General features: G+C 51.4%; 1 protein-coding gene across 1 annotated transcript; it reads right to left on the bottom strand.

The window, feature by feature from the left end:
• Positions 1 to 1,642: 1,642 nt before the first annotated feature.
• On the bottom strand, positions 1,643 to 13,007 carry LOC133341835 (leucine-rich repeat-containing protein 10-like). The gene is made up of 3 exons (XM_061550612.1): positions 12,888 to 13,007; positions 6,500 to 6,804; positions 1,643 to 3,496 (listed from the first exon to the last, which is right to left on the bottom strand). Exons 2-3 carry the CDS (start codon positions 6,770 to 6,772, stop codon positions 2,819 to 2,821), a joined length of 951 nt encoding a protein of 316 aa, XP_061406596.1. The 5' UTR covers positions 6,773 to 6,804; positions 12,888 to 13,007; the 3' UTR covers positions 1,643 to 2,818.
• Positions 13,008 to 13,351: the final 344 nt, after the last annotated feature.

Below are 13,351 nucleotides of genomic sequence, written 5' to 3'. Positions count from 1 at the left end.
CTCTCGAAGACGGTGCAAACGAGATGGACAAATACAAAGGAGACGGCACGCAAACGAGTCAAAGTGAAATAAATTATCGAGTGAAATCGTGACGCTCCCCCATCCCTCCCCACTCTCATCACCTCCCGTACCCCCCCCCCCCCCTACTCAGCTCGCTGGTGCAGACACTGCGAGTGGCGAGTAGAGAACATTCCAAGGTGGGGGGGCGGGGGGCAGTTTCGCCCATTGCACCCCGCCTCTCACCACCGAATCGGCTGTATAACGATCGATGATGCAGATCGATGATGCAGATCGATAACAGTCGATTATAACCAAAGCCGTCCCTAGGGCGAGGATGGGGGGGGGGGGGGTAAGTGCGAAGCCCGGGGAAACTCACACACCAAAAATCGGAAATATTCCATTTGACACCGTGACGTCGAAAAGCGCACCCCACTCGCCACCGCCCCCCCTCCCCCCAAAGCGCGGGGCCCAGGGCGGTCGGCCCGATTCGCCGTGTACCCTTGGGACGGCTCCGATTTTAACTATCGCGTCTGCGCTGTTGTGGAGCAGCACGGGTGACGATTTGAAGTTGTGCGGGGATTTAGATCTGGTCGTGTTCAAAATAAATGCGTGACGTGTTTCTTCTTTCGAAGTTAAAATACTTGTTGAGTGAACCTTTTTTTCTTAAGTGAAAGTAACTAAACACTTACATCGAGTGGCTCGTGTTTAAGTGATATCACGGCGTTGTTTACCCGTGTTCTAATGGAATCTACGCAAGCGATTTTGAAATATGGGACGGCCCGATTGCCTGAGCATACGGACTGGTGGTATTTTTTGGCAGGTTTAAATGGCAGGAATAAATAAATAAATATAACATTCTATAATATCTATTTACACAATGTATACATTTATATATTTTATACACAGTTGATCCCGGGGCAGCCCACAAGAAACCCACCTCTCCAAACCAGCAGTGGCCAGGTGAAGTATGAAGTATGGTCAAACACCCCCCACCCCCCCCCTACAACCGACATGGCATGAGGCTGGCCTCCAACAGAGGACAGTTGAATGAGAAGGGGATGGGGGGCAGCTGTAAGTCATGATATAAGCTGACCGCCACACAACAACAGGTGGAGAATGAACTTGCATTGCATTGCTTGTTGTACCGAACGGAACCTCTAACCAACCCCGCCTTAGCGATGAAGGGGGCGAGCGCTCTTGCCAATAACATCTGGCACAACAAAAAAGAAACCCCAGAAGGTCTGACTGCTGCTGCTGCTGAGACCCATAAATGTCGAAACCACTCCGGAGTGTTCCCACTGATACAAATGCCTGCTGCATAGCTATTCGAACTGGAAGACCAATTCGTCCGATGGACTTAAACGCGCTTCCAGTTCGATGTGGAAACTCTGGCTATTATAGTAGAAGGTTTTACCCTTTAAACTGGTACAAAACTGACACCTTTATACAAGGCATCATGTTTGCAATAACCACAACGCAAGTAGTCAAAATGCAAACAAAAAGAAACAACTCTGATAGTGATAATGAAATGCACTGTCCTTGAAGTTGATTGGTCCACACCCGAGACAGCTTTCCTTAGAGCCTAGTCTCCATTGGTGTTGGACCAGATGACACCAAAAGGCGTGCTTGTGTTGTGGTTATTGCAAACATGATGCCTTGTATAAAGGTGTCAGTTTTTGTACCAGTTTAAAGGGTAAAAACCTACTACTATATTTTGCCACTGGTAAAGGAGAGGTCTCATAGTGTAAACTCTGGCTATTCTTCGTAAACCGCGCCACACGCTTCGCAAGTTGCACGCTGACGAGTGCCTCTGTGCCATATTGCTTCTTATTTTGTTGTTGCGCGACAAACAGCGGGTCGAGCATTTCATCTTCGCGCTTTGGCCGGATACTACGATATCGCTAGCAGGCGAAGGTTCGGGCCCAGGTTTTACCCCAGGCCTGCCCGCCATCATGAAGGTCCTTAATAGAGGTCTTTTTTTGGGACGTTCGATCGCTTAAATATAAATGTGTCGTTAAACCCCTCTCTTCCAAAAAAAAAAACCTCTATTATGGATAATATTGGTCGTGTGTTAAAATTAAGGTCCTTGTTGATTGTGAACAGAGAGTCAGGGACCTCGAAAGCACGAATAACAACCCGGAACCCTGGCCTACCGATGGTATCTCGGGAGACTTGAGCACATCTTAAAGACGGAGTGCTCTCACCGGCAAACCTCCGGTACCTCCAGCAAGACATATTCAACAATGCTCACTCTGCTGATGAGACCTCGAAAGGTCGAAACTAATGCAGGAATTTTCGCAGGAATTGTGACGAAGGACAAAAATGGCCGCCAAACTAATCGCGGGACTGCCTCATCCATACCTGTCAACCCCTTATCAGTGCCCCTACCTTATTACAGACCAATTCAGACCTTGTTGGTCATCCCGTGCCCCTTTTAAATCTCAACGTTCATCCTATAAAGTCCCATCACAAGGGGAGAAACACAAACAAATAGACGCGTCATTTTGTTTTGCCCGTATTGAAACGGTTCTTGAGGCGAATGGCCCTGAACACTCAATTTACCTGTACAAGAATACGGGCTTATAAACCGTATGGGGGTTGACCGCGGTGTTTGCTCATCGTGTGCCGTCACAATGAAAGTTCACCTCGCATTAAAACCACCGGGCTGGAAACACCACCGGGCACTTGCTAGAAACTCTCGCCGAATGTGACACCCCCCAAACGCGCGCCGTCGTAGAAAAACAACAACAACAACAACCAGTAGCAGCAGCAGCGGTGGTGGCGGCGGCGGCAGCAAACCGGGTCAACCCCGCCGGGCTCAGCGAACGTCGGAATCTTCCGTGACGGCGGCCGCCAGCGCCACCGTGCCGCCGCCGCCGCCCCTCGCCGTGAGCGGCCGCCCGCCCACCGCCCCCTCGGCCTCCCCGACCAGCGTCACCCGTGCGGCCACCTCGGGCGGCAGGCGGCAGGGGTTGTGGTCGAACGAGAGCAGCTTGAGACGGGGCATGCGCGACAGCGGCGGGAAGCGGCGGATGCCGTTGCGGTCGACGTCGATGACCTCGAGGCTCTCGGCGCGCCGCAGCACGTCGGGGAACTCGGTGAAGCGGTTGCCATAGAGCCAGATGCCGCGCAGTTCGCGCAGCCGCGCGACGCCGTCGGGCAGCGAGCGCAGGCGGTTGTCGCCCGCCTGGAGCGTGCGCAGCTGGGGCAGCTCGCAGAGGGAGGGCGGCAGCGAGCGGAAGCGGTTGTTGTCGATCCAGAGGGAGCGGAGGGCGCGCAGGTCGCGCAGCTCGGCGGGCAGCGAGCGCAGGCGGTTGCCGCCCAGGTAGAGGCGCGAGAGGGAGGCGAGGCCGCACACGCAGCGCGGCAGCTCGTCCAGGCGGTTGGCGTCGAGCGCGAGGATGCGCAGGCGGCTGAGGCGGCCGAGCTCGACCGGGAGGTCGCGCAGGAGGTTGTCGCTGGCGTACAGCTTCACCACGTTGCGGAAGCCGCACACCTACGGCGGCGGGGAATGCGGTGAAGGTGGTGACGGTGGTGGAGGAGGTGGTGGAGGAGGTGGTGGGGACAACGGTGGAGGTGGTGATGGTGGGGGCAATCGTGGAGGCGGTGGTGGTGATGTTGGAGGTGGTGGTGATGCTGGTGGTGAAGGTTGATGCGGTGAAAGTGGTGATAATGGGTGATGGAGGAGGTGGTGGGGACAATGGTGGAGGTGGTGACGATGGTCGTGGAGGTGGTGGTGACGATGGTGGAGGAGGTGGTGGTGGTGGGGACAACGGTGGAGGTGGTGGAGCAGGTGGTGGAGGTGGTGGTGTTGGAGGTGGTGGTGATGTTGGTGGTGAAGGTTGATGCAGTGAAAGTGGGGACAATGGTGGAGGAGGTGGTGATGGTGGCGGTAGAGGAGGTGGTGGAGGGGACAATGGTGGACGTGGTGATGGTGGTGGAGCAGGTGGTGGAGGAGGTGGTGGGGACAATGGTGGAGGAGGTGGTGACGATGGTCGTGGAGGTGATGGAGGAGGAGAGAGAGGCGGCTTAGCGATTGGGGTGACAGGTGTTGCACACTCAAAATGAAGGACGTGTACAGTATACGTACTGTACTTGTCACCATCTACAACTTACTACTGTACATGTGTTCTAGTCTCAATAGCATTGCAAGTAGTCATACTCTGTGTGCATGGGCATGGTTATAGGATAAACAGCATTAGGGTTAGAGAGTTACAAATACAGTACGTAATTACAGTACGTCGTCCGTTACAGTGCACAGTGCTAAAACCCCTCCTATTGAATATATCACAAACTAACAATTCAAAGCCAAGCTTGAAGTCTAGAACAAGTCTAGAACATTTCTAGAACGATCAAAAACAACCTTTGGGGTCCTTTACCTGTAGAATGCACGTGTGACACACACAGCAATCCTCAACCGAGTCGCCATTAACCACGTGGCTGGTGTACAAGTCCAGTTCATCAATAACCCTGCCAGCGACCCACAGGCCCAACTCCGTTATCGCATGCTGGTGTACACACGTGCATCGATGTACCGCACAGCACATAAGGACTTTCACAAAACCACACTTTACTCCCTTGGGGGCCGTCCACAAACTCTAACCCCTAGTAGCAACAATGAGTAAAAAACAAACATCGCCGGAGAACTTCTTTGAAAAGGGGGAAAGACAAGGACAAACAGATTCAAACAGAGCTTTTATCCTACAGCGATCACCACACTCAATAATGCTAATTAATTATTAAGTAATAGCGTTTACAATTGACTGTGAAATAGAGATGTGCAATGACAAAATGTAACCTTATGTGGGTATGTGGGTAATACTTGGGCTGTTTTTATATATAGTATAAATTGATTATCTTTCATTTAATTTTATTTTTATTTTCTTGTTTTATTTAATTTCAATTTATGAATGAGGCCCTGACTGGTGAGCATTTTAAATTTCGTTGTACTGGTGACAATGACAATAAACGATCTATCTATCTATGATGAACTCCCCTCCCCACCCCGGTCCGTGAAAAATTGTCTTCCACGAAACCGGTCCCTGGGTGCCAAAAAAGTTTGAGGACCGCTGATTTAGTGAATCCCATAGAGCAGGGCTGGGGAACGTCCGGCCCGCAGGCCGTACGAGGCCCACGAAATCATTTGGTGTGGCCCTGCCAAGGCAACCGCAGGCGGGACTCTAAATTCAATGAATCTCTAGGAGCAAACCTGGAAAAGCAGTTGCGAGTAGCAGCAGCAACATCATCACACGCCTCGCCAAAGAGAAGCTGTTCCAGCCATCGCATTAGGGGCGATTTAATGAAATGTTTGACCAAATATAACGAAACGTCGTGAGAATAATTTTATGTTTTATTTTTATTATTTCCCTTCTACGTGACTTTACCGAAAGAACCAAGAAGACAAATATAACAACGGGCTAATTTTTCAGTTGATCATTTTGTACGGCCCGCGAATGATGTTGTTATAAATATCCAAATTGCCCTTGGTAGACAAAAAAGGTTCACCACCTCTGCCATTGAGAGACGGAATTGAAGCGGGTGGGGGGGGGGGTGTGGGGGGTGTGGGGGGTGGAGGGGGGGCGGGGTAGGGGGTGGGGGGTAGGGGGGGTTGGGGGGGGCTCGCATTTGCTGCACCGCCCTCTCCTGGCGAGCCAGCGGCCCGGCGTCTCATCCTCGACGCACACGGGAAGGTCGCTCCGCGCGCGTCTCTCTGTGTGCGCGGTGATCCACCAACACCCCCCTCCCTCCTGGCTGCTGCCTCCCTCCCTCCCTCCACAGGCGATGGCTCACGGGCGCACGTCCACGTGCAGCAACGTCCGGCACATCAACAACAACAACATCATCATTGCGAATCGTGACATTGGCTACCGGGACAAACTAAAAAGAGCAAACTCAGCTGCTGAGTGAACTTCTCTCTTTCGGCTCGAGGCGATTTCGGTGCCACGCGCAACCCGATCGAGCTGGTAGGGGGGTAGGGGGGTCGGGGGATAGGTGAGTAGGAAGTTGGGGGGTAGGGGGATTGGGGGGTAGGTGAGTAGGGGGTATGGGGGTTAGGGGAGTAGGTGAGTTGGGGGGTAGGGGGATTGGGGGGTAGGTGAGTTGGGGGGTAGGTGAGTTGGGGGGTAGGGGGTATGGGGGTAGGGGAGTAGGTGGCTAAGGAGTAGGTGAGTTGGGGGGTAGGGGGATTGGGGGGTAGGGGGATTGGGGGCTAGGTGAGTCGGGGGGTAGGTGAGTTGGGGGGTAGGTGAGTTGGGGGGTAAGGGGGTAGGTGAGTTGGGGGGTAGGGGGGTTGGGGGCTAGGTGAGTTGGGGGCTAGGGGCTAGGGAGTAGGTGAGTCGGGGGGTAGGGGGATTGGGGGGTAGGTGAGTTGGGGGGTAAGGGGGTAGGTGAGTTGGGGGGTAGGGGGATTGGGGGCTAGGTGAGTTGGGTGGTAGGGGGCTAGGGGAGTAGGTGAGTAGGGGGGTAGGGGGATTGGGGGGGGGGGGGTCGTGCCACTCGCCTGCAGGGGCAGCCCGCGCAGTCTGCGTGTGCTGAGGTCCACCATCCCGTCGGGGGGGCCGCCCCCCTCGGAGCCCCGGCGCTGCTGCTGCTGCGGCTGCTGCAGCTGCTGCTGCTGTTGCGGCTGCTGCTGCTGCTGTTGCTGCTGCAGCTGCTGCGGCTGCTGTTGCGGCTGCTGCTGCTGCTGTTGCGGCTGTTGCGGCTGCTGCGAGGAGGAGGAGGCGGGGGGAGGAGGAGGAGGGGCGTCTGCCGCCTTCTCCGCCGCGTTGCCCATCGCCCTACCGCCCGCCAGCACGGCCCCTCAGCCTGCCAGGCGCACGCACACAGCGATGGTGATGGTGGTGATGGTGGTGGTGATGGTGGTGATGGTGGTGGTGATGGTGGTGATGGTGGTGGTGATGGTGGTGATGGTGGTGGTGATGGTGGTGGTGATGATGGTGGTGGTGATGGTGGTGATGGTGATGATGGTGGTGGTGATGGTGGTGATGGTGGTGGTGATGTTGATGGTGGTGATGATGATGTTGGTGGTGATGACGATGGTGGTGATGATGGTGGTGATAATGATGGTGTTGATGATGGTCATGATGATGGTGGTGATGATGATGATAATGGTGGTGATGACGATGGTGGTGGTGATGACGATGATGACGAATACGAGTGTTGAGCAAATCTGTTCGCGATGTTCGATCGCGAACAACAGACTTGCATGAAGACATTTAAGACTCACATTTAAAAGACCCCACGTACTCGCACAGACATCCATTGAATCACGCGCGCTGATATTTTACTGTTTTATTAATTCTACCAGGTAAGGCCCCACTGACCTACACAGCTCTTTTTCAGAAGCGACCTGGCCACAAATGATAGCTCAACGTAGCGGCCCATCACGTGGACATTCATAGCAGCCGGACACTCCAGAGCACGTGGTGTTTCTAAATGCGGAGGTAAAAACTGGAGGACCCGGAGAAAAAAAAACATCCACACGACCACAGGGGAGACCACGCAAACTCCAAATGTGCAGACGTCAGGGTCGGGATCGAACCCACGAAACATACGTATGCTGCATAGAACCACATAGAGACCCACAGACTCACACACGATTCATAGACACACATAGAGACCCACAGACTCACACGTGATCCATATACACACATAGAGACCCACAGACTCACACACGATCCATAGACACACATAGAGACCCACAGACTCACACATGATTCATAGACCCACGTAGAGACCCACAGACTCACACGTGATCTATAGAGACCCACAGACTCACACATGACCCATAGACACACATAGAGACCCACAGACTCACACATGACCCATAGACACACATAGAGACCCACAGACTCACACATGATCCATAGACCCACATAGAGACCCACAGACTCACACACGATTCATAGACCCACATAGAGACCCACAGACTCACACGTGATCCATAGACCCACACAGAGACCCACAGACTCACACTATCCATAGACCCACATAGAGACCCACAGACTCACACACGACCCATAGACACACATAGAGACCCACAGACTCACACACTATCCATAGACACACATAGAGACCCACAGACTCACACACGATCCATAGACACACACACAGACCCACAGACTCACACACGATCCATAGACCCACATAGAGACCCACAGACTCACACACGATCCATAGACACACATAGACACCCACAGACTCACACACGATCCATAGACACACACAGAGACCCACAGACTCACACGTGATCCATAGACACACATGGAGACCCACAGACTCACACACGATCCATAGACACACATAGAGACCCACAGACTCGCACATGATCCATAGACACACATAGAGACCCACAGACTCACACACGATCCATAGACCCACATAGAGACCCACAGACTCACACACGATCCATAGACCCACACAGAGACCCACAGACTCACACATGATCCATAGACACACAAAGAGACCCACAGACTCACACGTAATCCATAGCCACACATAGAGACCCACAGACTCACACACGATCCATAGACCCACATAGAGACCCACAGACTCACACATGATCCATAAACCCACATAGAGACCCACAGACTCACACACGATCCATAGACACACACAGAGACCCACAGAATCACACATGATCCATAGACACACATAGAGACTCACAAACTCACACATGATCCATAGAGCCACATAGAGACCCACAGACTCACACACGATCCATAGACCCACATAGAGACCCACAGACTCACACGTGATCCAGAGACCCACATAGAGACCCACAGACTCACACGTGATCCATAGACCCATACAGAGACCCACAGACTCACACACGACCCATAGACCCACATAGAGACCCACAGACTCACACGTGATCCATAGACCCACACAGAGACCCACAGACTCACACTATCCATAGACCCACATAGAGACCCACAGACTCACACACGACCCATAGACACACATAGAGACCCACAGACTCACACACTATCCATAGACACACATAGAGACCCACAGACTCACACACGATCCATAGACACACACACAGACCCACAGACTCACACACGATCCATAGACCCACATAGAGACCCACAGACTCACACACGATCCATAGACACACATAGACACCCACAGACTCACACACGATCCATAGACACACACAGAGACCCACAGACTCACACGTGATCCATAGACACACATGGAGACCCACAGACTCACACACGATCCATAGACACACATAGAGACCCACAGACTCGCACATGATCCATAGACACACATAGAGACCCACAGACTCACACACGATCCATAGACCCACATAGAGACCCACAGACTCACACACGATCCATAGACCCACACAGAGACCCACAGACTCACACATGATCCATAGACACACAAAGAGACCCACAGACTCACACGTAATCCATAGCCACACATAGAGACCCACAGACTCACACACGATCCATAGACCCACATAGAGACCCACAGACCCACACATGATCCATAAACCCACATAGAGACCCACAGACTCACACACGATCCATAGACACACACAGAGACCCACAGAATCACACATGATCCATAGACACACATAGAGACTCACAAACTCACACATGATCCATAGAGCCACATAGAGACCCACAGACTCACACACGATCCATAGACCCACATAGAGACCCACAGACTCACACGTGATCCAGAGACCCACATAGAGACCCACAGACTCACACGTGATCCATAGACCCATACAGAGACCCACAGACTCACACACGACCCATAGACCCACATAGAGACCCACAGACTCACACACGATCCATAGACACACATAGAGACCCACAGACTCACACGTGATCCATAGACCCACATAGAGACCCACAGACTCACACACGACCCATAGACCCACATAGAGACCCACAGACTCACACATGATCCATAGACACACATAGAGACCCACAGACTCACACACGATCCATAGACCCACATAGAGACCCACAGACTCACACATGATCCATAGACACACATAGAGACCCACAGACTCACACATGATCCATAGACACACATAGAGACCCAGAGACTCACACATGATCCATAGACACACATAGAGACCCACAGACTCACACATGATCCATAGACCCACATAGAGACCCACAGACTCACACACGATCCATAGACACACATGGAGACCCACAGACTCACACATGATCCATAGACCCACATAGAGACCCACAGACTCACACACGATCCATAGATACACATAGAGACCCACAGACTCACACATGATCCATAGACCCACATAGAGACCCACAGACTAACACGTGATCCATAGACACACATAGAGACCCACAGACTCACACGTGACCCATAGACACACATAGAGACCCACAGACTCACACATGATCCATAGACCCACATAGAGACCCACAGACTCACACACGATCCATAGATACACATAGAGACCCACAGACTCACACATGATCCATAGACCCACATAGAGACCCACAGACTCACACATGATCCATAGACCCACATAGAGACCCACACACTCACACACGATCCATAGACCCACATAGAGACCCACAGACTCACACACGATCCATAGACACACATAGAGACCCACAGACTCACACACGACCCATAGACACACATAGACACCCACAGACTCACACACGATCCATAGACACACAGACACCCACAGACTCACACACGACCCATAGACACACATAGAGACCCACAGACTCACACGTGATCCATAGACACACACAGAGACCCACAGACTCACACGTGATCCATAGACACACATAGAGACCCACAGACTCACACGTGATCCATAGACCCACATAGAGACCCACAGACTCACACATGATCCATAGGCCCACATATACACCCACAGACTCGCATAGAAACCCATTGACTCACGTTCATTGACTTGATTATTGGCTCACAACCAGACCCACAGATTGGCACAGAGACTCATAGACTCAAGTATACATTATATGATCCAAAAACTCACATTGAGACCCGCGGACTTACACAGAGAGCCATACTTGCATACGCTGATATGATCCATATTACTTACATAGAGTCACAGAGAGACCCAAAGACTCACATAGACACAAGGACACAATTGCCGTCAATGATGAGAACACGTGTGTATGTGTATGTTGCTACTGAACTCAACGACCTACTGCTGATTATATGAAACCATCGCTGCTGAAATATATCACTCCCAGAAGGCCGTGCGGCTGACGGGATGTGTCAATAAAAGAACACCTTCACTTGTTATTACATGGACAGGCAGATGTGAGTGAGAGGCGGACTGTAGGAGTTTTGCTCATTGTGTGGTTGTCCCCTCGCATATTTAAGATGGGGGCCTTTCAATCCACTGCTGGAAAAACATACCCACGTTAGCATGGCATGCTCCACAAACATCAACCATTGTAATAATAATATAAATTGTTATCATCACAATAAATATGAATATCCACTATCACCATCATTAGCACCCTCTCTTACCATCACCAACATCGTCACTGTCACCACCACCATCAACATAAACATCACTACCGCCGTCACCATCAGTGTCACTATCACGACAATCACTGCCGTCACAACCATCATCACCACCACCATAACCATAAATAAAATCACCACAATCATCATTGTCACCGCCATAGCCGTAACCAACTCTAAAACCGTCACTGACATCACCATCACTGTTACCACTATCACCGTTCTTACCATTGTGAAAATCACCACCATCATAGCACGACCACCACCGTCATCATCGCCATCAGCATCATTATAATCATCACCACACCTACATTCACTATCATCACCACCACCACTACAGCCACTGCCATCACCACAACCACTATCAGAACACCACCACCATCGCCCATATCACGGTCACTGCCACCATCATCATCAACTTCCCCATCCACTAACCGCATTCGTCACAACATCCAGCACCATGACCATCACCAAAACACCACCACTTTTACCACCACCACTATCATAATCACCACCACTATCCCAATCTATCATAACCACATCCATCACCACTAGCACCATCACCAAAACCATAATCATAACCATCACCACTACCACCATCACCACAATCATAACCATCACCAATACCACCATCACCACAATCATACCCGTCACCACTACCACCATCACCAAAACCACAATCATTACCATCACCACTACCACCATCACCAAAACCACATTCATATCCATCACCACGACCACCATCACCAAAACCACAATCATAACCATCACCACTACCACCCTCACAACAATCATAACCATCACCACGACCACCATCACCAAAACAACAATCATTACCATCACCACTACCACCATCACCAAAACCACGTTCATATCCATCACCACGACCACCATCACCGAAACCACATTCATAACCATCACCACTACCACCATCACCACAATCTTTCCAACACCACTACCACCATCAACAAAACCACAATCATTACCATCACCACTACTACCATCACCAAAACCACAATCATAACCATCACCACTACCACCATCACCAAAACCATAATCATAACCATCACTACTACCACCATCACCACAATCTTTCCAACACCACTACCACCATCACCAAAATCACAATCATTACCATCACCACTACCACCATCACCACAATCTTTCCAACAGCACTACCACCATCACCAAAATCACAATCATAACCATCACCACTACCACCATCACCACAATCTTTACAACACCACTACCACCATCACCACAATCTTTTCAACACCACTACCACCATTACCAAAACCACAATCATATCCTTCACCACTACCACCCTCACCACAATCATAACCATCACCACCACCACAAATACCAAAACCACCACCACTCACCGGGCTCGCGCTGCATTCCAGCTTCTTGATGGCATCAACATCACCACCACCACCATCATCTCAACCCCATCATCACACTTCCTCCTCTGCTGCTGCTGCTGATACCGATATTCATCAGTTGGTTGCGCTGATGATGTTGATGCGGCTGCCGCTGCTGCTGATCCTGCTGCGACTATTACTGGTAGGGGGGATGCTCCTGCTACTGCTGCTACTGCTGTTGCTACCGATGCTACCCCCGTTGCTCTTACTCCTGTTGCTGTTGCCGCCGCTGCTGATACTGCTCCTGCTGTTGTTGCTACAGTATTTTATTCAGAGAGCCGCTGCTGCTGCTGCTCCAGTATTGTATCCGTAGTGCTGCTGCTATTGCTGCTCTTGCTGCTGTAGTATAGTATGCATAGCGCTGCTGATCATTGCTGCTAATGATGTTTCTGCTGCTGCTACTGTTACTTCTGTTGCTGCTGCTA

Source organism: Lethenteron reissneri, chromosome 2 (genome assembly GCF_015708825.2).
Source record: "Lethenteron reissneri isolate LAM-NWPU_2019-01 chromosome 2, ASM1570882v1, whole genome shotgun sequence".
NCBI classification, from domain to species: domain Eukaryota; kingdom Metazoa; phylum Chordata; class Hyperoartia; order Petromyzontiformes; family Petromyzontidae; genus Lethenteron; species Lethenteron reissneri.
The sequence above is the reverse complement of the archived record's forward strand: the minus strand, read 5'-3'. Positions and strand labels throughout refer to the sequence as shown.